Raw genomic sequence first — 24,794 nt, forward strand, 5'->3', positions numbered from 1 at the left:
GCTTGCATCAACCAAGACCTACCTGTTGAGGTGCCTGATGGTCTCTAGATAAGTGCTGTTTTGTAACTGAGCAGTACTATGGCTTGGAAGGGATCAGTGGACACCTCCTTAGCTTTCTGTTTGATAAGTCTTTCATAAATAGAGGTAACAGGGGGATGATGGCATCTGATGACCATGGATGCTGTGCATACGACTATTTCCAGCTGATTCCTGTCTTGGGCAGTTGTATTGATGTACCAAACTGATATTGAGAAGGTGAACCCGCTGTCAGTCACTGTTCTGTAGAAGTGTGTTGTTGCTTCCTGATTGACTCCAAACTCTCTCAGCTGTCGTAGAGAACAAAGCCTGCTCTAATGGCCCGCTCCTGAAGTTTATCAAACAGCTTTATAGGCTCAATTGTATAACATGCTGAGCCGTAGCCAGTAAACAGGTGGTGGTGACTTCACGGTGCTGCAGGATGGGATGGTGGTAGACAGAATCAGCATCCTCTACAGATCTGTTGGCCCTGTTCCCAAACTGGTAAGAGTCTAGCTTAACACTGGACAGATGGTTACAAACCAGTCACTCAAAAGCCTTCATAATATCTGAGGTCAGGCCCAGAGACCTGTAATCATCCACGCAGCTGACATTGGCTTTCTTAGGCACAGGAATAATCAATGCAGACTTAAAACATGCAGCAACTTTACGCTGCTTAAGAGACCTATTGAAAATATCAGTAACAAGAGGGACGAGCTGATACATAGGGAGTAAAGAAAAATGTTTTACCAGTTTGTTTTAAGAACTTATGTGTACTATACAGTACCTGATTACTCAGTTCACCGGCTAACTTTAGTAAACATGGTGACAAAAGTCTTGATTTTTGGCTTCATGATGCAGGATCAAATTGTATCCGGTTAAATTACTACGGCAACATATGCTCTACTCTTGGGGTAGTTTAAAGAGCATTTTCCGATACAACAGGTGCCCAGGACTGCACAGACACCCTCATTGGAGCTGCTACAGGGCCAAAACGAGGTTGATCTGTGAAATTCCCTTGATTCGTTTTTATTTGAAGTTTGTTTAAATCTGAAGAGGACCGTATATTAAACATCTGTTAAATGAAGCAGAGTGCAGTTTACCATACCTTGCTTACCACTGACAGGATTTTTGACAGTAGTCTAGATGGCTGTATCTGTAATAACCAGTTCTCCATCCAAACAAACATGCTACTGCCTGCAAGGTGACAATCTTTCTTGAACAACAATATTGCTGTTCTTCTGAAAATCAAAAATCTAGCTTTGCCATATCCAGAGGCTCTGTGTGTGTCCATGGTTTTTGTTGCTTATTCACAGTACTCTAAGAAGTTAGTTAACCACGCTGACTGTGCCCTTAGCTCCCGCTACGATATAGATAAGATGCAAATTATGTGGAGATAGTTTTCTTCTCACTACTACATATTTATTGTCCACAACATACTTATTGTTCCTGTTGTTACTATGTATTACGTTTGTAATGTACTGTCTACATCGTGTGGTGTTGTCTGTTGTACTGTGTATGCCCTGAGAGATCAGCGCGAAGAAGAAATCCAATGTCCGTGTACATATGGCAATAAACTATTCTTCTCTACTCTCTACTATTATTTTCTAATGACCATTTCCATAAGCTTACACTAATAGAATCTAGACTAATAGGTGAAAAGTTACTAGGTTTATTTTCGAGTCAGTGGGCATGACTCCTGTCCTTAGAGACTGTTGGAAGAGGTTTTGTATCGGTCTGTGTGGAACGTCTCTAGTTTCCGTAAGTACAGCTAGGAAAGTCTGCTGCTGAGCACAGCTGAGTTGTATCATGCTTTCTTGTGTCTTTACTAGACTAGCTTTAGGAATATTGAAGAGTCACAGGAGTCAGACAGCAGCTGACAGCATTACTGTGTCTTGTGTTGTGGGAATGAGTGACTGTGAGATCTGTTTCCATGTGTTGCTGACAGGTTGAAGCCAGAGGGATCGGTGCCACAGGGTCCCAGCGCTCTGTCTATGAAGAGTGACGACTCCATGGATCGCCCCATCCTCTTCAGACAAGGAGCCTCCGGCCCTGATCCCAGGTCAGATTACTGCCTCCTGTCTTGGGTTAAAGGTCAGCGCAGTTTAAAACTGATTGTGTGCCGGAGGCCTCCTGTTGTGCACTTGTTCATACGTCCTACGTGTTTCACTTCTTGGCAGTGAGGGAAGAGTTGCATAGTGTGTGAGTCTCTGGACTCATAACTGGTGTGTTTGCTCAAGTTCCCTCATACAGTGCCTTAAGTGAGGTAGTTAAGTCCATTGCTCCAGTCCACCCAGCTGTATGAATGGGGGCCAGTATCTCTGCTGTACTCCCTGTGATGGATCGGCATCCCGTCTGGATGCTCTGTGGCCCTGGACCTGGAGAAGTGTTATCAGGCAGGTTCTGTAGGTAAACCTTAAAGTCACCAATTGAAAAAGACAAGAAGCACATGACCCATGATTGTTTAAATAATGGATTTGTTAAGGGATTTAAAGATGATTCTGATCTGCAGTCATGATGCTGTTTTCCCTTCCAGGAGAAGATTACGTACAGTAGTATTACAGAGTATGTTTGTTCTTCATTCTCCAGCTCAGCTGGTAATAGAGGAACAACGAGGCCCAGACATAGGCAGGATAAACCAATAATTACTGGAATACTTAACGTAACCTTCCACAACACACAAGAGTTACACCATGAACAGATATTTGCAGGTCAGTGATTCCCAGAGCCCTATGTCGTACAGACGTCTTAAATCATCGTATGACAATGATGTAACAGCAAAGTTAATTAACCTGAGTAAATTATTTGTAGCCCTGCCTGTTTATTTATGTCAAGGCTTCTTTAACAGCTGTTTAAATAAGGAAAACAGTGTCCATTGCTCCAGACCTTCACAGTAAGGTAATCAGGCTGAGAACTGCAAAGCAACTAGCCTCCCTTACACTCAGCTATGTCCTCTTTCACAACAACAAACATCAGGTATAAAAGTGGTACCTCATGTGGACCCCTGCGGTACTCCAGTAATTCCAGTACATCAGTCCAGTCTTAGCATTTAGCTCTTAACTGTACTACAGACGCAGCCGTCTTGAATGTGCGAGGTGTCAGGCGGTATACCGCAGGAAGTGCCACGGTACGACGAACAGCAGCGCTGTTACCGCTACTCTGTAAAACCACCAGGGGGCGCAGTGAATTGTTCCGCAGCTGCGTGTGGTTGTCAGATGACTCACTGCTAAATGTTTGTTAAGGCATTCGTGCTTTGCTGCACTAGTAGTACTGTAAAGTAGAGACAATTTCATTCGATATAGTGATTTTGCTCAGCTCCAAATAAGATACTGTATGTTACTTAACAGAATTCTCATTTTTTGATTACAAACAGTATACAGAATTATTAGTAATTGTTTAGAAGTAGTAATTTGAAAACTTGATTTTATTTTAGATTGTGGTACTTAAAAATATACTGTGTGGCTGTAACACATATCGTATTAAAAAGGAAATAAACATAAAAACAAAACAGGGGCCAAATTAAAATAAGTTTCGAGTAGTGTTTGAATGACTTTGATGGTCGCCTACTGTAAGTTACATTGTAGGAGAAAGAATTGTAGACTATATAATGGGTTTTTCTTTAATCAAAGAAAAGTTTAATCCAATACCCACACAAGATGTATAATTGTATCCTATTCTGAGTTTGTGGTATTCTGCAGGTAATTTGCATGAACACCTTTTGAACAGTAAGTCTTGGCGTATGAGCATCATTGGTAGTTCAGTGGTAGAATTCTTGCCTGCCACGCGAGAGGCAAGGGGTTTGATTCCTGGCAAATGAACAAGCTGTACTTGAACAAATTGCCCCTTGGGGATAACAAAGACTCTCTTTCAATATTAAATTAATTTGATTAAAAAGTAGTAGTACCTAAATTAATGAATGGAACCACCATTTGAATCAGAATTGTAATTAGTTTGAATAATCGTATACAATTTGCCAGAATTGAATGTACTTTAGCACAATATCTTCTTCGTAGTGTTTTGTAATAAATAGAACATACCTGTACATTTTATGTTGTTGTTGAACAGCAGGTCTTACAAGCTTTTTTGCAAGGATGATGCTCTGTAGTGTAGAGCCAGCAAATGTGTGAATCTTGCTAGAATTCAAAGATAAAAGACTTTATTGCCATGTCAACAAAGTTGATTTGAGTGTGCCATAGTGCAGCCTAAATAAAAAAAACAACAGAAACGGCAACTTTTACACTTAACACATACACAGTACACATTATTCAGTTGGTTTTAGACTCCAAGTTTAAAATTAAAAACATGAATAATCAAAAGGAGTTTATTCGCTCCCATGTGATGCTTGCATCAACCAAGACCTACCTGTTGAGGTGCCTGATGGTCTCTAGATAAGTGCTGTTTTGTAACTGAGCAGTACTATGGCTTGGAAGGGATCAGTGGACACCTCCTTAGCTTTCTGTTTGATAAGTCTTTCATAAATAGAGGTAACAGGGGGATGATGGCATCTGATGACCATGGATGCTGTGCATACGACTATTTCCAGCTGATTCCTGTCTTGGGCAGTTGTATTGATGTACCAAACTGATATTGAGAAGGTGAACCCGCTGTCAGTCACTGTTCTGTAGAAGTGTGTTGTTGCTTCCTGATTGACTCCAAACTCTCTCAGCTGTCGTAGAGAACAAAGCCTGCTCTAATGGCCCGCTCCTGAAGTTTATCAAACAGCTTTATAGGCTCAATTGTATAACATGCTGAGCCGTAGCCAGTAAACAGGTGGTGGTGACTTCACGGTGCTGCAGGATGGGATGGTGGTAGACGGAATCAGCATCCTCTACAGATCTGTTGGCCCTGTTCCCAAACTGGTAAGAGTCTAGCTTAACACTGGACAGATGGTTACAAACCAGTCACTCAAAAGCCTTCATAATATCTGAGGTCAGGCCCAGAGACCTGTAATCATCCACGCAGCTGACATTGGCTTTCTTAGGCACAGGAATAATCAATGCAGACTTAAAACATGCAGCAACTTTACGCTGCTTAAGAGACCTATTGAAAATATCAGTAACAAGAGGGACGAGCTGATACATAGGGAGTAAAGAAAAATGTTTTACCAGTTTGTTTTAAGAACTTATGTGTACTATACAGTACCTGATTACTCAGTTCACCGGCTAACTTTAGTAAACATGGTGACAAAAGTCTTGATTTTTGGCTTCATGATGCAGGATCAAATTGTATCCGGTTAAATTACTACGGCAACATATGCTCTACTCTTGGGGTAGTTTAAAGAGCATTTTCCGATACAACAGGTGCCCAGGACTGCACAGACACCCTCATTGGAGCTGCTACAGGGCCAAAACGAGGTTGATCTGTGAAATTCCCTTGATTCGTTTTTATTTGAAGTTTGTTTAAATCTGAAGAGGACCGTATATTAAACATCTGTTAAATGAAGCAGAGTGCAGTTTACCATACCTTGCTTACCACTGACAGGATTTTTGACAGTAGTCTAGATGGCTGTATCTGTAATAACCAGTTCTCCATCCAAACAAACATGCTACTGCCTGCAAGGTGACAATCTTTCTTGAACAACAATATTGCTGTTCTTCTGAAAATCAAAAATCTAGCTTTGCCATATCCAGAGGCTCTGTGTGTGTCCATGGTTTTTGTTGCTTATTCACAGTACTCTAAGAAGTTAGTTAACCACGCTGACTGTGCCCTTAGCTCCCGCTACGATATAGATAAGATGCAAATTATGTGGAGATAGTTTTCTTCTCACTACTACATATTTATTGTCCACAACATACTTATTGTTCCTGTTGTTACTATGTATTACGTTTGTAATGTACTGTCTACATCGTGTGGTGTTGTCTGTTGTACTGTGTATGCCCTGAGAGATCAGCGCGAAGAAGAAATCCAATGTCCGTGTACATATGGCAATAAACTATTCTTCTCTACTCTCTACTATTATTTTCTAATGACCATTTCCATAAGCTTACACTAATAGAATCTAGACTAATAGGTGAAAAGTTACTAGGTTTATTTTCGAGTCAGTGGGCATGACTCCTGTCCTTAGAGACTGTTGGAAGAGGTTTTGTATCGGTCTGTGTGGAACGTCTCTAGTTTCCGTAAGTACAGCTAGGAAAGTCTGCTGCTGAGCACAGCTGAGTTGTATCATGCTTTCTTGTGTCTTTACTAGACTAGCTTTAGGAATATTGAAGAGTCACAGGAGTCAGACAGCAGCTGACAGCATTACTGTGTCTTGTGTTGTGGGAATGAGTGACTGTGAGATCTGTTTCCATGTGTTGCTGACAGGTTGAAGCCAGAGGGATCGGTGCCACAGGGTCCCAGCGCTCTGTCTATGAAGAGTGACGACTCCATGGATCGCCCCATCCTCTTCAGACAAGGAGCCTCCGGCCCTGATCCCAGGTCAGATTACTGCCTCCTGTCTTGGGTTAAAGGTCAGCGCAGTTTAAAACTGATTGTGTGCCGGAGGCCTCCTGTTGTGCACTTGTTCATACGTCCTACGTGTTTCACTTCTTGGCAGTGAGGGAAGAGTTGCATAGTGTGTGAGTCTCTGGACTCATAACTGGTGTGTTTGCTCAAGTTCCCTCATACAGTGCCTTAAGTGAGGTAGTTAAGTCCATTGCTCCAGTCCACCCAGCTGTATGAATGGGGGCCAGTATCTCTGCTGTACTCCCTGTGATGGATCGGCATCACGTCTGGATGGTGATGCCTGTCATTCACTTAACACTGTGGACACCATGATAAGCTCTGTTCCGGTATGCCCATGTGGTTGTGTTATGGAAATTGTTTGTCTGCTTTCAGACATCTTCATGCTGCACAAGTGTACAAACCAAGGGCATGACCTTTTCTTCAAGGGTGTTTAGAGGGGTATCTGGATATAGTTTTTCACTGAAATCAGGGATCTTGAAACGGCAGCCTGTCAGATCATTACTGAGGCACTGTAGCCCTGGAGCTGGAGAAGTGTTATCAGGCAGGTTCTGTAGGTAAACCTTAAAGTCACTAGTTGAAAAAGATAAGAAGCACATGACCCATGATTGTTTAAATAATGGATTTGTTAATGGAATTTAAAGATGATTTGGATCTGCAGTCATGATGCTTTTTTCCCTTCCAGGAGAAGAATGCTGTAAATTACACATAGTAGATCATCAAAATACAGGTGTTTGTAATTTCTGAAACAGATTAATTATGGTGTCCTGCTAGAATAGACTGTCTGAGATAAGGGTCAGAGTCCCCAGCACTACCCCCTGAATCATCTGATCGCACACAAATGATAGAGGTCAGTCGAGAAGGAATTGTAGTTTAAGTGAGAGGGTTTTGTGTAAGTTGTAAGAGCTAAGGTATTGATAATGAAATTGATGTTCAGTTATTTTATTTCAGTCTGACACCAGTCTGACTACATCTTACTTGTATTGTGTTATATGATGTTTATTGTTCTTAGGTCTGCAAGGGAATGAATTAATATAGCATGCACTTTATAAAATATTATGTTTTTCTTGCTCTTCTCTGCACTGATTCTAGAGCCTCAGTATCTTTGAACATACACATCTTTTTCACAAGCAGCTTCTTCAAATCAGAGACTCTCTTTCGTTTTGTTTGTGTCTCTGCTACCTGCCTGTAATCCTCCACACTTCTCTGTGTCTGCAGAATTGTGATCTTTAGTTGGTGAACTGCTGATGTGACTGTGTCAGCACCTCACTTTAGTGTTGGTTCACTGTGTGGACTTTTTCTGAAGACACCTGTATCTTGTGTTTGTATTATTTGTATTTGTATTTGTATTCAACACCTCTCTGTTAATGCTTCATAAATTTAAGATTTGTTATACATGGTGTACTCCAAACCTGCAGGTTTCAGTTCAGAAATCAGTACAGAGAAGACCAAATGCATTTCTGGTCTGAAAGGAGAGTACTACACTAAGAGACCAAAGTGCCGAACCTTTACTGTCTAGAAGAGGGACCTGTTCTTCAGGTCTATGTCAAAATGCACAGTACCATTGACAAGTCAAGTGAATGGATATCTGTAGATCCAACAGTGAAACATGAACCAGGTGATACAGGTGGAAACTGTGATGATTTAAACGATGATGCATTTAAACCTGAGAGTAGGAGACACTGCTTTACACAAAGGTTTGCGAGAGTCTGGAACAAGTTCTTCTGCCATTTTATGAAAGCTGATACCCCTAGTTCTTTCAAAAAAATGGCTGGATGAGATCCTTCGATCATTTTGGATACTAGCAGATCAGTTACAGTAGGAGCCAGCAGGGGGTTGCTTGTCTCTTCTTGTCTGTAAACTTTCTTGTGCGTTTATGTAAAGCAGGAGGAGAAAGGTACGACTCTTAGGTGTGGCTAAGTGCTGTGTTATAGGAGCCTGTTGTTCCCATACTTCTTCAGACTGGAGAAAACTGCTTCTGTTTCCTTTGCAATTGACAACCATCACCTGTCAGAAAATAACCTGCCAAATCAAGATGGACTCTGGTGTCCTATTATTCCCCATGTATCTCTGCATTATGTGTGGGGGTTTCAGAAAGTCGAGGGCTTGCTCTCCTCTTTTAATCCTCAGCTGCCTTCTTTGACATCTCACTGCTCACCTCCACCTCCATTGCAGTTCGGAGTCACACCACAGTCCTGCTGACCTCATGGCCAGAGGAGGTGCCACTGGGAGTGGTTTCTGCTTGACCAGGTTTACTGAGCTCATCTCAGGAGAACAACAAGCTCTGCTCCCTCCGTTGCAGCAGACAGGCTGGTGCTGTGGTTCTCCATTAAGGTTTGATATAGCGCCTGACTGGCCACTTGTATGGTCTGATCTCCAGTACAAGACACGCGGTCCTTTATGTGTTCCTGGAGAAGGTCAGGAAAGCCTGAGAAATGGATCTGCTTGTTGCTTCCCATTGGTCACAGAGGCCTTGGTTTGCAGAACTAATGCACCTTGTGGATAGTGACCTGAGATACGTGCTGTCTCACACTTTGTCTGAATTCCACTTTGAGAATCCTTGTTGGTTTTAGGCTTGTTGCTTTATGATAACAGTGTATGGGCACCTTCTGTGAGACAGGTTTACTCTTCTAACTGGAAAGTGTTCCAGCACTGGTGTCTGGAGCAAGGTCATTCCTTGTAGTGACAGTTCGTATTGGAGGAGGGACAGTCACTGTCCAGCTTGAATGAAAATCTGGAAACCATACAGATGCAGCCATTCAAAACAAGCGGGCGATACCGCATTATTTTGCGGTGCGCTTGATGCGGTGTACCGCAAGTTACCATATTAATACCATAAATTCTTGCATAGTACCGCATGATACCACGTGGTACCGCAAGTAAAATAATAGTATTTGGAATTTCCGCAAGGTGGAGCAAAAGCTCAACCTCAACCTCTCAACCTCTCATGTTTGAGCTGTCGCCATCAAAGCTTTTACTGAAGATATTACTAATAGTATTAATAATGAATGACCTTGGACAAGCTGTAAACTCAAAGTATTGCCCTGGTCCACATTCTTTTTTTCATTGACCGTCTTTGTAAAAGTAACACCACAGCATTTTCCAATCATGCAAAGTACAGTAATTTGTGAGAATCTCTGATTCACCATGCCTTTCACATGCTCATAAAAGATATCGATTTAGGAACATAAACATATTACTGTATGCAAAACTGTACTGTAAAGAGTATGTATATGTATATTTAATGTCTTTACTGTGCCTGTTAAAGTATTGAATATTTATATGGAATTTTACAACTGAAAGGAAATCTTAGTAGCTGAGCATAAAAAGAATAGGAGCATACTGTAACGCGTGTGAAGACCATAAACTATATTAATTTTGGAACATAAACATTCACTATTGCAGTATGTAAACTGTATATGGATTTGAACAGCCAACCTGTCATTTACGAGGGCAGCACCTAGTCCACAGCGCTACTCGCAAGGTCACATGACATGTGGTGAAACAGCCCTACACATACTTTATCAACAGACATTGTACACTGTGTACTATTGTGTTGTAGTACATGAATATAATTATATTGTTATTAATTTCTTTAGATACGCGATTCCATATTATATTCCCTATTAATCAAATTCTAAAAGTATGCTTGTTTGCTCCGGTTTCGAGCGTATTCGCAGAAAAGCTTAAAACTACCACTTTTTATACACGTTATTTCACATGTTAAAGACTTTGATGCTTAAAATGTTTAGGGAGAAATGGAATACTGGTGTGTATTTTTTCTTTAAAGTACCGAGACCAGCCATATACTGTAATACTGTATGTTTATGTTCCAAAATTAATATCATTTATGGCCTTCACACGTGTTATGCTCCTATTCTTTTTATGCTCAGCTACTAAGATTTCCCTTCAGGAGAAATCTTTACAGTCCACTTCATGGTGGATGGGGGGCCTTGCTAGAAGCCTTGCTAGAATAGCAGTGATGGGGTCTGACCTCCTTGGTGTGGTGTGTACTCTGGCAGCGCTGTTCTGTAGAAGTTGTGATTTTAACTAATGATCTTGAGGGCAGACCACAAAGAAGAGCATTACAGTAGTCCAGGTGAGATGAGATGAAGACACGAATAAACTTTTCAGCGTCAGCAAAATTGAGAGAAGGCATTTGCCCGGAGATATTTTTCAAATGGAAATATGAGATCTTATAGATGTTTTTTATATGATGTGTAAATTTGAGAGAAGCTTTGAACTTCTCACACAAACTTCTCATTTCCATCAATGATGGGACTGCAGTTACTAGTGGTGTGATCTGGTTAGGTGTTCCTGTCAGTGTGGCCTCTGTTTTGGTGCTATTAAGCATGAGAAAATTGTGTCTCATCCATATCCTGATCTCCTCTAGACAGCTGTTTAAATTTTCTAAGGCAGCAGACACGTCAGGGTTGGTGTTAATATACAGCTGTGTGTCATCAGCATAGCTGTGAAAGGTGATGTCCCTAAGCTTCATGATCTGACCCAGAGGTAGCTTGTAAATGAGGAACAAGAGGGAACCCCAATACTGACCCCTGGGAGACACCGCAAGTCACTGGAGACATCTGTGATCTTGTTTCCCCAATAAAGACGAACTGCTGCCTGTTAGAAAGATAGGAGGAAAACCATTTCAGAGCTGTGCCTTGCAGTCCAGCATAGTCCCTCAGACTCTGAAGAAGAATATTGTGGTCCACAGTGTCAAAGGCTGCTGAGAGATTATGTAGGACAAGACTGGATGGAAACCCAGACTCAATAGCCATTCGTAGTCCTTGGGAACTTTCACAAGGGCAGACTCTGTACTGTGTAAGGGTTGGAAACATGGCTGGAATTTTTAAAAGAGTTGGTGGGAACTCATGTGGAAATGTAGCTGTGTATCTACTGCCTTCTCAAAAACAGTTGGGAATTGGCCTGTAGTTGGAAAGCAGGTTGGAGTCAAGGTTAGATTTCTTTAAGAGGGGAGTAACAACAGCTGTTTTTGAGCAGAGGTAGTGCTACACCATCTCAAGGAATTTAATAATCAGGTCTGTGATAAACTGAATCAGATTGGGTAAGTGGGCTTTGAACAGAGGTGTAGAAACAGGATCCAAGGAGCATGTAGATGTTTTCATTTTAGAAATAGTGGTCTACAGTGCAAAAGGAGAGACTCCGTTAAAGCTGGCAAAGGGCTAGGTAGCACTTTTCAGTGCTATAGAGATTACTGTAGAGATTACAGAAGGAACAGGATTGAGAAACTGGTTTATAGCTGAAAAAAGAGCCCTGGGACTACTACTTATCTTCATTGATTAGTGATTCAAAATATTTCCTACACACTGCTTTTAAGCCTGCAGCATAGTGGAACTGGTGGACCTTAAGGGCAAGCAGATGGACAGTTAGGCCCAATTTCTTGCAGACTTCAGCCTTGAACCTTCCAAAGACAAAGTTCTTCCTTAAAACCCAGTGAGGAGTGTCTGAAGGACACTGTGTTTTCTCAGGGGCCAGCGTTCATTCTGAACATACGACAGGGCAGGGCTGAAACTGAGTAATAGAAAGAGACTTGAGGTTGCAAAATTTCATAGAACATTTAACACAGATTTGAGTGAGCACTTAAATAAGGTTGTGTTACTCCACGTTAAAAAAAAATCAAGATCTGAAAATCTGTTATAACTAGGTCAGGCATGTGCCCTCTGTTGTGGGTAGGTGCATTAACATGCTGTGTCATATTAAAACAATCCAGAAAATTTAAAAACTCTGCAGCTAGGGAATTCTCAGAATTGTCAACACTGATGTTAAAGGCACATTCTCTGCTTACACCCACCTCATCTGCATGGTGGCTTGATGTGCTGCTGACACACTAACCCTGACTCCATTCCAGCCTCTGCACATGACAGACTCTCGGAACTGCATACCCATTGGGTTACTGCTTCCCCAGATGTGTCCCCCATGTTCCTGTGGTGCAGGACTGCACTTGGTGCTTCTGGCTCTCTGGTGTTACACCCCAACCCCCTGTTCCTTCCAAAGTCAAACTCCTGGGTTTCACATTCGATCCTCCTCTCTTCAACTGAAGTGAACATGTTTTTCCCCATTTGGACTCTGAGCTGCAACTCAGACCGTTTAGAACAATCCAGCAGGTCCAGACTGGAGCTTGGATACAGTTTCCTCTGTCTTTGAGAGTGTGAGCCATTGCTTCCTACAGGGGGCAGTAGTGCAGTCTTCTAGAGGCATGGCTACATCACAGCCACTGTTTCAGTACCTTGTTTAATTTCTTTGCTGTGGTTAGGGGATTCCTGCAGTTAGTCACTGAGCGAACCTTAAGTTTAGATCCATTTTAGGGCAACTTTAAATTTGTATCTTGTCTCAATATTGGGTGGCCAGTAATTTTAGCTGTCTTGCTACATAAACTTAGATAAATTAATCATGTCTGTTGAAATATAGCTAGCTGTTTAAATTAAGTCAAACTGTTAGAAAAGAAAAAAAGTCACATACAGATCCAGCCATTCAAAATGCACGGAGTACGCTGCGTTAAAACGCGGTAGGTGTGGCGCATCATACCGCATTATACTGCATTTTAATTGAAATATGATAATAGTATCCGTAAGCACCTTGTAAAACCGCCAGGTGGAGATAATAAAGCTTAACTTCTCATGTACAGCATTTGAGCTGTCGCCAGAAAACGCATGGTTTCAAATCCCGGTCATTGCTGAAGGACAATCTTTTTCCAATTAAGAATTTAAGTTGTATACTTTTTAGACTTTTAATAATTTTAAACTGTGTATTACAGCATGTTAATCATTAAACATTAAAAAGTTGGTATATTTTATAAAAGCAAGATTGCCCCGTTGGACAAAAGTACAAAACCTTCTACCTTCATCATAAATAATGTAATTATTCCTAAATATTTTATGCATCAAAGTCTTTAACTTGGTAACTTAGTGGGTTCTGGTTCTAACATGCTTGTTCTAACATTATTAAGCTGATATTGTGTACTTCATAAAAAGTTATAATGTTTTATCCTTTTCTAAGAATAAGTAGTAAGAACACCACTTACTGTAAAAAGATAGATGTTGTAGTGATTTAAAATCTCTTGATAGTTATATTAATATGGAATCGTGTAACTAAGCAGCTAAAGTATCACAAGTGGGCGTTTTGAAAACATTTTGACATTCATTTCTTTAAAAAAAACTTCTATTGTCCTTGTAATGAGCACTGTAATGTAGCGAGCTGCACACAGGCAGTTCAAAGCGTGATCAGAACCGAATGCATAAAAATAGTGCACTATTATAGATAGTGTCTCTTTCAGGTTTACACCCGAATTGAGAAAATCTATATTTTATCTTAATCCAAATGTCATCAGCCAGTAATCAGTCAACAATTTAACTTGGAATTTAAAAAAAAATAACTGTACTGTATAATACACCACCTGGGATTGAACCCAGTCCATCAGTGTTATTCAACAGGGAACCAGCTGGCTGGGCTAAAGGAGACCTCAGTCCGGGCTCCTGATTTGCTCTGGGAAGTTGTGTCTGGCAACATTGGTTCCGGCGTGTTTATCTGAATGATTTATTATACGTGATGGTTTTGTGTTTAAGCATTTCTTAATGGAAATCTTTAAGTTACACAAGGGAGGGGAAATGGTTATTTTTTTTTACAATTGCCAGTAATCACAGAACAGCCTATCAACACGATGGGCAAACAATTAAAAAAAACCCAAAAAAATAAGATACAATGACGTGTCCCTACCTTACATCGCATAACTTTAAAAGCTGTGAAAAACTGGTTTAGATAGTTAAAAAGTACATTTTGAATTCAGTTTGCTTCTGTGTGTTAGCTGGTGGGCAAACGTTCGAGGTGAAATTTCTTCCACAAGGAGTGTACCTTCAAAGCAGAGAAGACGGCACCAAACATTTTCAGCTCTGTATGTCGCTCAAGCCATTTCTTACACTTTCTTTAGTCATAGAGGTGGGAAGATGCCTCCCCCTCCCCGTTCCCTCTTCCTGCCTCACCTGTTCCTGTTTTGAACCATTGTGTGTCCGAATCGCAGCGGGTGAGAGAAAGTAGGGAGAGACAGAAAAAAGAGAACCCTGGTTTTTTGATAGTCAGATTTAACGCATGTTTGAACACATTTCAAATTAATGTTTTTACAAGATGTAGAAGTGCAATAACGCCTGACTTTATTTAGATGTATATAAAATATTGAACTGCGATATAACAGTCAGAAATACAATCTGCGCCACCTCTTCTCTGACTGAGCTCAGTGGGCAGGGCACTGTTCTCTCAATCACCCGTCTAATTCGTTTCACACCACAGGAAGACAGGAGAATGTGATTGTACTGTATCTGTATGAAATGCGTGTTGCGTTTACAAAATTAAACTGTTTAAAATGTAAAAAAAACATACAGCTTACACAGAGATCACAAGGAAGTGTATTGCATGTCTAATGGTGCCGTATTTAAAACAATCATTAAAAAAATTAAAAAAGGTTTCACAACCCAAAGTAAGGCTTGGAAAAAAAATGGCGTTAAAACAACAAAGTGAAGGCTGTGAAAACATTCACTTTGTACTTTCAACATAAAGAAAGTGTTCTCGGAACTCTAGGAGGTCTCGTGAAAACGCTACAGGTGTGCCAAAATCGTTTGGGGGGTTATACAAGAAAACACAATTGTTTAATGAGAAACACAACAAACAACAAAGTGGTCCACACAGAAATATTCCTGTATATTCTCTCATAAACTGAAATCAGGTCTCAGTGGGGAGATACAATGAATCCATGTTTCCCAGTATTTGCTAAACCTCTCTGCCTGTGACCTGAGAGAAAAAGTGATCTTTTCCATTGTATAGATTTCATTCACAACATGAGCCCATTGTTCATGTGTTGGAGATTCTTTTATAAGCCATTTTCTTGTGTCTGCTTTTCTACTAGCTGCTAGAAGAATCCCCAATATATATCTATCCTTTACTTCAATATCACCAAAGTCAAAATTAGCCAAAAACATAACAGAAAATTCAAATGGTATGTTCACATTTACTATGTTGTTAAGGGTTATATGTGTAGATTTCCAGTATTGGTGTATTTTTGGGCATGACCAGAATACAGAATGTGTGAGTGAGTCGCATCTTGCTCTCCACATAACCTCCTACACTGTGAACTGCTGCCTTTTTGTTTGGCTTGGATTTTAGGGCTGATAAAAATACTGGTCAGATTCTTCCAACAGACGTCTCTCCAAGTCTGTGAACTTGTGGAGCCCTGTTGAAATCTACATGTATAATTCCACTGATCTACAGAAATTGTTGTGTTGGTTTCTTTTTCCCATTTTATTTTAATATATTATGTTGAGTCTTTTTTCATATATTCAGTACTATTGTATAGGTTTAATATTATTTTTTCAAATTACTCTGCTGATAAGCAGCTATAAAATTATCAAGCAGTTTATTGCCTTGCTTTATATGTGGTTGTTTTCTCCAGCTGTTTATATAATGTCTGATTTGAAGATATCTGTAAAAATCAGATTGTATTGTTGTGATCAATCTTCAGAGTTTTTCAAATGATCCTGTTTCATCATAGTACATATTGCCATAATCCCTTTCGTAGCCCAAATCCTAAATCGTGTGTCAGACAGGGGCCGATCCTCTGTTGTACAAGTGGAATCAGAGGGACTCGCAGGAGAGGAAAGATGAGGAAGGAAAAGACCTGCCACAGCATTGCAGTGGGTTGAGGTCTGGATTCTGACCCATTGTCAAGGGCAGGAGAGTCTCTGAAAAATGAGTTGTAAACTATCTTTTAACCCAGGAAATCACAGCTCGTGACTGGTTGTGATGTCATCAGGTCGTAGCGGCAAAGCTTATTAATAAGACAGAATTAAGTGTTTCCTAAATGAGGCTCCATCTCTCTTCCTCATCTCTGTGGTGCAGCCACAGAGAAGCTATTCATGTAGTTCTGATTTAAAGTGTTTTCTCTCCGATAAGGAGCAACTCCCAAATTGGGATTCATCCAGCCATGCCTGGCTATCATGATCAATGGCCATTCCTGGCACCATGTGATTCCATGTGATTCTTGGGAACATCTGGATTGCAGTCCTAGATGTCAGAGGTCATTGTGACTCATCTCTCACCTTGACCAACCAATCAGGAACCTGCAGGATGTGGGAACCCCACATGAGTCTCAATTCCCCACTAATCTTTCGACCAATCATCACCTGTCTTGGTTCTGGTTTAAAAGACACTGCACAGCTCAGAAACTTTGCCTCTCCGGCCACTTTTCACACCCTCAGAGACAATCACGTGACGGCCAGGTTGTCTGTATAGGGACTGGAACCTTGTTTCAGCAAAGTGTCGGCCCAGGGAATGCCCGTACGCAAATTGCTAGCCAACGCCAACGTGGACGCTTCGCTTGATCGCTGGAGTTTACGTTTGGACTCTTGTAGACAACCTGAATAAGTTTTATTCAGCAGTAGCGCTACGCCGGAAGCAAACCAAGTTTCTTCCCCCTAAAGAGTGACTTGCTCTGACCCGCGGCCACCCTCTGTGCACAGAGACTTTCTACTAGTCAGCCGGACTACTAGTAAGTCCCTGAGAGAGACACTGTCGCGCGTCGCTGACAGCAGAAATCTCTCCTCCTAATTTCTCTAACTGGGAACAGTATCAGGACTGGCACCGAGCCAGAGTGTGCCGACTGGACAGAGCCTGCCAGCTGGTCTTTGGTGTCCGAGCCGAGAAATACAAATCCATTTGTGGATAAGTAACCCAATGTTCTACACTGCATCTCGAGAATTCAGTTGTTACCTCAACACAAGTTTATATCAATCTAATTCATATGAGTAATGTATTTACTTTTGAGTAGCTGATGTAGAATTCATATCCATGAGACTGATGAACGCTCTTTCTGCTTGAGGCCTGCTGTCTTTGTGAAGACCTGAGTGAAATACTGGTTTAGTTCATCAGCCATTTCCCTCTCTTTGTCTAGACGTTTCCCATTACTGTTGCAGATATATTTTATGTCATCCTCAACCGATTAAGTCTTAGAAGCTTTAATGCAAATGTGCTTATTGCCTAAATAATGTCAGTACTTACCTGTACTAATGTCTAAACACTGTCGACTGGAGTGAATCTCTGTTATTGTTCCACTGCTGTCCCAGTGACTGGAGTGCAGAGAGTGAAGAGCCAGGGTGTGTGAGAGTGTCTCTGGGGAAGGAGTGCGTGAGGAGAGCTGAGGGAGAGTGTCAAGAGTCACTCCTGTGGTGAGAGCTGTGCTCACTCCCCTCACTCCTCCTTCACACACTCTTCTCTGTTCCCTCCTTTCAGGGGAAGATCCCCATTCAGGGAAATGGCTCCTTGTGTCTGAGAGTTCCTGCACAGCAGCCACTGGAAACACAGCTGAGAGAAATGGGCCTCAGTCTGTCTCCTCCTCTCTTTCAGGTTCTGTCAGTGGATACAGCCCTCTGAACAGTGGAAACGCAAAGCCATTTCATTCCTGCTGGATCTGTGTCTGCAAGGAGCAGAGTGGGAGACACAGACAGGAGAGAAGGTCTTGGAATTGTTATCATCAGTGTGCAGCTACACTCACTTTCCTTTTGATAATGATTTCAATGAGGTATTTCAGTGTGATTTCCTGCTGGACCTGTATTCCCGTGTGAAGGACTATGAGTCTCCAACAGGCAGGACTGTTCTCCCAGCACTCCAGCCAGTTTTCAAGTCAGCTCCCCCAGTCTGGGCTATAGACCTCTCCAAGAGAAAGGCCTCCCTCTTCCTTGAAGTGCTGAAACTCCACACAGTCAGGAAACCAGTAGAGCTGAAGGGCTGGTCAGCTGAAGAGAGTGAAGTGAGGAGTTTCCTTCAGTGCCTGCCCTATATTTCCCAGCTGAGGTAAGTGTGTGTGTACAGTCAGTCCTCTCTGTGTGTCTCTGCTGTGTTGCTCTGTGCTGTAAGGGAGCCTGTTCACTGGGAGACTGTAATGGGTGGTTAATGTTCAGACAGTTGAGTGTGAACAGTGACAGCAGACTGTGTTTTGTTTGTTTTTTATGGTCAGTCCCTCAGTCCATCAGTCCCTGCTGTGTTCTGTGTCAGGGCAGATTGTTCATGAGAATATAAGGGTTACAAATAACAGGAGGCTGCCTGGAACAGGTGGCGCATTTAGTTGCTTGTAGATCATTTATCTAATGATTTCATTAAGCCCTGTTTTCAAAGATTGTAGGGAGTCAGTTTGTCTGAATTAACACAGCTGGGGATTTTGTCACAGACCCTCACAGCCCTTTCTTTCAGGTATCTGACAAAATACTACACACATAAACCAAGGCGTGACATTAATTCGTGATTAGTAGCTTTGTGTTTGCAATGATCAAGGACCCATGGGATCAGTACTTAACGCTGAACCCCAGAATCCCTGTCTGTGACACTCTGCCATGGGTACGCTCACTATAGAGTCTGAAATGTTCGCACGGAAAAACAATAAACAGTGTCATACCTAAGCTCTCTTCATATAGGCCAGGGCAATGAACTCATTCTTCTGAACTGAAGAACTGAGGTGCCCCAGTAGGGCAAGATTTATGGTTGGATCCCACCTCTGGCAAAACTGCTCCCACTTTTCAGAAGCAGTCTCTGATCACATGGCTCCACTTTCAGTTTAATTACAGTATCTCTGGCCTGTTCAGTAACTCAGCTGTAGGTTATGGAACAAGGACGAAGGTAAGTTGCTATGAACCTTCTGCTTCAGTCACCCCACTGGCTTCTCTGATTTCAACAAGAGTTGACAACATCGATCACACTCAGCCTGTGTCTTTCCAGTTTCAGTCCTTTAATCTCCTGATTTTACTTTTAGTGTCTTCACTTACTTAGCTCTGTGAATTTGTTTAGACAGTGGTGACAGAGAATTTGTAAAAAAAATGTACCTCTACCATTACCTGTACATTTACCTCTTCAGTTAACAGATCACAATAATAATACTGTAAGAAGACAGATAATTTTATTTGCCAAGAGACAGAAATTTGCTCCAAAGTTAGAAGTAATTGTTCTCTCCAAACACAAACGGTTTATACAAATGGTACATTGAACTTCACACACAAGACATATTCAGGTGCTCGCATATCTAGTCATATTTTACAGTTATGAAATGCAAAAGAAAAAAAAATCCTCTTCCAAGAAAATCTCCTCCCACTCCCCCCTCTCCAGGTTTCCTGCGGAGTCACCTCAGAATTGAAGCCTCACGGGTGGAGCTGGTAGAGGAGCTGTGTGATACAGATCTGACTGCGAGATACAGATCTGACTGCGAGATACAGATCTGACTGTGTGATAAAGTCTGGACTTACGATGAGGAACTGAATGTAGTGAATTTAGTCTGTTTTTCACCCCACGCCTCGGTCTGCACAGTGCGCTCATCCACCTCGTTTATCCTTTTATTCATTCTGCTCAATTCTTCAGGACAATCTGATAGATTTCTGTGTCCCTTCTGAAGTCTGTCAGTTCAGTGAAGATGTTTTCGACTGTAAACAGACTGAACTTGCGGTCTGGCGCCTTGCAGACTGTTGAGCTGGGGGAGAACTACTCCGGTGTCCCTGTTCCTCTTCAGTTTCCTTTCTCACTTAGCTTTGGCTGTTTCTACATCCTTTGCCTTGTTCTTCCATTATTACCCAACACTTAGTCTCTGTTTTAAATTGTATTATGTACAGTTCTGGAATGGTTGTTTTATTAAAGGACCCAGAGCGAGAGAAGCAGCCATTGCTGCTGGTGATGTCACTGGAAGCCCCCAGGGAAATTTTTTAGTTTCTTGATTCTCTGCGACTGTAAGCAATAACGGAAATCCTAATAAGGAGTTGTTTTTCTCTGCCCAAGCTTGACTGAAAACTAATGGTTTGTTTTAGGGATTAGGAAATCTATGTTAAAAGTAGGAAGTTTGTCTGTCACTGTGTATAAAAAGCGCTGAGCAACGTCTTTTGGAGAGACTAGCTTTTCCAAGCTGCTCTCCCGTGTGCACGCGAAATAAACAGCTCTTCTTTCACCAACATCCGCACTCTGACATTTTAGTGTTTCTGCAGCTCCATACATTGATCTCAAACATGGTTTGGTAGAGTAAACGCACTCATGTAATGTTCTTACACTTCAATGTGACAAGCTCTCAGGATGCCTGTCAGTGCCTAATTTTAACTCTCAGATTGGTTGGACTCTACTGACATGGTTTTCTGGAAAGCTCTTGACGACAGTTTGGTTCACCCATGCAGATTACAAGACTTGATTTACATTTCCTCAAAAATAAGCGTAAATTAAATACATTTAAGTAAATAAATTTGTTCCTATAGTTTCTTTATTGCTAAAGATCTGGAGATTATCAGAACAACTGACCAGCTGAGCTCTTAAACAGCATACCTAGTCCCCTGTCTTCGATAATTATGCCTTACTCACTGATAATCAACCTGTTTCATTTCCTGCATGGGAGATTAGAGCCCTGCACGCTTCATCTGATATCACTGAACACTGTGAAAAGAATGAATATCCATAGGGATTAGTATAATTGGCTTCAGATACCGTACATTTCCAAAATAGAGTTCAGACAGAGGTATATGTGCTATATATAGCATTCCTCTCTCTCCAGGTGACTTTACCCCTTTCTCCTCTTTTCCCCTTTTCCTGCTTTTTTACCACATGGAAAGGGTGAGAGACCCCAGCTCCTTCTCTTTCTCCCTGTTCTCTGAAGGAGAGCAGCTCCCTCCTGGATTAGCTTTCCCAAGGGCAGTGAAAGCTTCCCTGTGTGTCTCCTTACTTCTGTCTCCCCACACTGGTACAGAGACCTTGTCTCTACGGTAGCTTGTGGAAGACGTTTCTTTGGCTTTGCACCCCCTTTCTCGGGAGACGGGTTTAGAGGGTTGTAGGAAAGTGTAGTGTTTTTTTTTGTTTCTATATTTCCATCCGTTTAATCCCTGGCTCTTGTGTTAGTCCCCATTCGCCCCTAAACTGAGCCATATTGGGGACATAACAGTGGGTCTCCATATCCACCCTGGTTGGTTTGTCATCTTTTGGATGACTGACAACACAACCTGTGAGTAGAAGACCGTCGTCAGACAGAGGCACCAGGGGCAGACATCCGTCATGGGGAGTGCTGGGACTGTTGTTGTCGCTGTTCATCCCTCTCAAAAAACTGGTGCAGCAGTTTCTCTCTTTTTCCCTGATCTGCTGGTGCAGAATGGTGCTGTGTGTCTCCAGGTGGGGCTGCTGGTACAGAATGGTGCTGTGTGTCTCCAGTGGGGCTGCTGGTGCAGAATGGTGCTGTGTGTCTCCAGGTGGGGCTGCTGGTGCAGAATGGTGCTGTGTGTCTCCAGTGGGGCTGCTGGTGCAGAATGGTGCTGTGTGTCTCCAGGTGGGGCTGCTGGTACATAATGGTGCTGTGTGTCTCCAGTGGGGCTGCTGGTACAGAATGGTGCTGTGTGTCTCCAGGTGGGGCTGCTGGTGCAAAATGGTGCTGTGTGTCTCCAGTGGGGCTGCTGGTACAGAATGGTGCTGTGTGTCTCCAGTGGGGCTGCTGGTACAGAATGGTGCTGTGTGTCTCCAGTGGGGCTGCTGGTACAGAATGGCGCTGTGTGTCTCCAGGTGGGACTGGGCTGCAGTAATAGTTGAAGTTGTTGATTGAGGTATAAATAAATGAACAATTTTATCTTGTTCCTTTCTTTAAGTTTGTTTTATCTTTGTGTAGCTCTAACCTGCTCGTGTGATTATGATATGATTATGATAAACAGACCTGACGATAAACAGCTGTGATCCTAAAGGGCATTAAAAGAGGACTGAAGATGTAGAGGAGGGAGACACAGAGACTGTCTGATGTGTCTGATGGACTAACCGCTAAGAGTAGCAGGAATATAATTGTTATGTTTTTAGTTTCTTGTTTTTCTACTGTGTAATAAGTCTGTCTGAAGAGGTGTATTTCTTAACCCTTTCTGTGGGTCTCTAAACCAGGTCTGGTGCATCTGGAATCACCAGGTTGGTTTGATGTCATTCAAGCTTCCAGCTGTTTTACAAACACAGAATGTCTGGACAAGTTTTCTGTGTTTTTTTGTGTTGTAAAGACAGACAGTGTCCTGCTTATGGTCTTCACTGGATATTGTGGTACAATACCTTAGTCTTGTTGTGCAGTGAGTTGCTCTGTTGAAATGAATATGATCTGAATATGTCAGTCAGTAACACTCCTGTTGTGACAGTTTTACCCATACAAATTATGACCCACAGCTCCCTCCAGGCTCCTGTTCCTCACCTCTGTCTTCTGTCGTGACTGTCTGTCCTGATCAGAGCTGTGAGTTGTCGTCCCTGTCTGGTGTGTGCTCTGGAGAATCCCCTCGAAACAAGGCACAAGAGTCCACACCTTCATTCCCATCACATGTGTTCTAACAGGAGTCTCTGTGACAGACTGTGCTTCAATACCTCATTCCTTTTCTCCACAGGTTCTCTCTCCCAGACGGCGAGCAGGAGCCCAGTGAGGAGTTTAATCACAGAGTCTCTTCATTCCTGCTGTGTCTGGGACAGCAAATACAGCACTTCAGTGATCTAGGAGATAAAAGCAATTTCCTGCTGGATCTGTATTCCTGTGTGAAGGTCTATGAGTCTCAAACAGGCAGGAATGTTCTCCCAGCACTCCAGCCAGTTTTCCAGTCAGCTCCTGCAGTCTGGACTATAGACCTCTCCGAGAGAAAGGCCTCCCTCTTCCTTGAAGTGCTGAAACTCCACACAGTCAGGAAACCAGTAGAGCTGTGGGGCTGGTCATCTGAAGAGAGTGAAGTGAGGAGTTTCCTTCAGTGCCTGCCCTATATTTCCCAGCTGGGGTAAGTGTGTGTGTACAGTCAGTCCTCTCTCAGTGTGTCTCTGCTGTGTTGCTCTGTGCTGTAAGGGAGCCTGTTCACTGGGAGACTATAATGGGTGGTTAATTCAGTCGTTCTTTGTTTTACATTTTTAATTCATTTTTAACAAAGTTCAACCACCAACCATCATTAAACAATAAAAGAACAAAACAAGTTAAAGAGCAACCTTGAAAGGAGATAGTTTACAATATCATAAAGATACAGATACAGGGAATTTACCAGTATTCAATTTCCTTCTAGCTCTCTAATCACATCTGTCCCATCTCCTCTCCCAATCCAGTCATCCTCCTCATCTGGCATAACTCCTCTCTCTCTGTCTGTGGAACACCTAAAGGAATTCCACTTTAGTACGCTTTGACCCTTAGGAAACAATTCTGTTACAGTATCTCCACTGGCAAATACTCTGCAAGAGGTGACCAAAATTTAAGGAAATATCTTTAGTCTTAATCCAGTTGATTAAAATACATTTCCTATCTAAAAGTAATTTACCCCGAAGCTGAAAGTGCAAAGTGTGATGGGAGTTGTGTTACCATTTTAGAAGGTAAACCCAAGAATAAAGAGCTCAGGGTCCTTTCTTATTTAACATGACAAATACCACTCATTTCCTGGAGAATGAAGTTCTGTAACTGTGAAATTAACATGCAGTCCCTAAAGTAATGGAAATACGTTGCTGGATAGCCACAACATTTAACACTTAATTGTGAAGTGGCATCAATATTTCTGTTTTTAAAGTGTTATTGTATTATGTGTGAAAATTGATCTGACAGAATTTACAGCCTCAAGCCAGTCATCCTTCACTGAGATCCCTTTCCCATTTCTGAGTGAGCTCAGCTGTGGCAAGTGAGTATAACACGGAATAGAGGAAGAAACAAAATGTCAGACTTGTCCCTAATGAACTTTTCTACATCGCTGTAAGGAGAAATATCAAAGGATGAAGGCATCTTCGTAGTGACGGAAGTGTAGCACTTGCAGAAACCCCCAAAAGTTATCTGGCAGAAGATTCAATTGCAATTGTAGTTGGTGGAAGGACATTCAGGTGCCGTTCTTCAATAATCCCCAGTGTTCTTCTGGATCTTTATCTTTACAACCCCTCAGACAACCCCCATGAGTAATCCAGACTTGCCAGCTGAGTGGCCTCTGGTGCGAGTGAGGCCAGGCAGCCTGTAGTTCTGCCCTGTCGATTTTTATAATGGCAGGTTTCATTTCCAAGCCCAGCAGGGAGGGCAGGCCCGATTAAAAAAACTGGACAGGCTGCCACCCCTCTACTCCTTTAAGACCACTAATCAGTATATTATCTCTTCGACTGCAGTTTTCAAGATCCTCTATGCCAGTGGTTCTCAACCTGCGGCCTGCAGTGTCCGACCCCTTTTTAATAAATTACATTTGTTTGCAGTTGATTCCTTTGAAAAAAAAAAAGGAAAAACTTGCAGCCCCACTAAGAGTGTGTTTTAGTCATGTAAAACTGTTTCTGAATAGAATAGCTGGTGATAAGATTAATTTTCATTAATCTTT

General features: G+C 42.0%; 1 protein-coding gene across 18 annotated transcripts in view; it reads left to right on the forward strand.

Annotated features, from left to right (window-relative positions):
* Positions 1 to 24,794, forward strand: part of LOC148675054 (uncharacterized) — a 149,999-nt gene that overhangs the window by 50,930 nt on the left and 74,275 nt on the right. For 9 of the 18 annotated variants that reach the window (XM_088626021.1, XM_088626003.1, XM_088626002.1 and 6 more), the window contains 4 exons: positions 1,964 to 2,077; positions 6,319 to 6,432; positions 17,866 to 18,312; positions 22,869 to 23,246. The exons of 1 other annotated variant lie outside the window; for it this stretch is intronic. In XM_088626021.1, coding sequence (XP_088482147.1) covers positions 1,964 to 2,077; positions 6,319 to 6,432; positions 17,866 to 18,312; positions 22,869 to 23,246 — 1,053 coding nt within the window. The remainder of the gene's footprint in view (positions 1 to 1,963; positions 2,078 to 6,318; positions 6,433 to 17,865; positions 18,313 to 22,868; positions 23,247 to 24,794) is intronic. 8 more of the 18 variants (XM_088626007.1, XM_088626014.1, XM_088626015.1 and 5 more) reach the window with 5 other exon arrangements.

Source organism: Lepisosteus platostomus, chromosome 3, assembly GCF_059453375.1.
Source record: "Lepisosteus platostomus isolate fLepPlt1 chromosome 3, fLepPlt1.hap1, whole genome shotgun sequence".
In the NCBI taxonomy this organism is placed as follows: domain Eukaryota; kingdom Metazoa; phylum Chordata; class Actinopteri; order Semionotiformes; family Lepisosteidae; genus Lepisosteus; species Lepisosteus platostomus.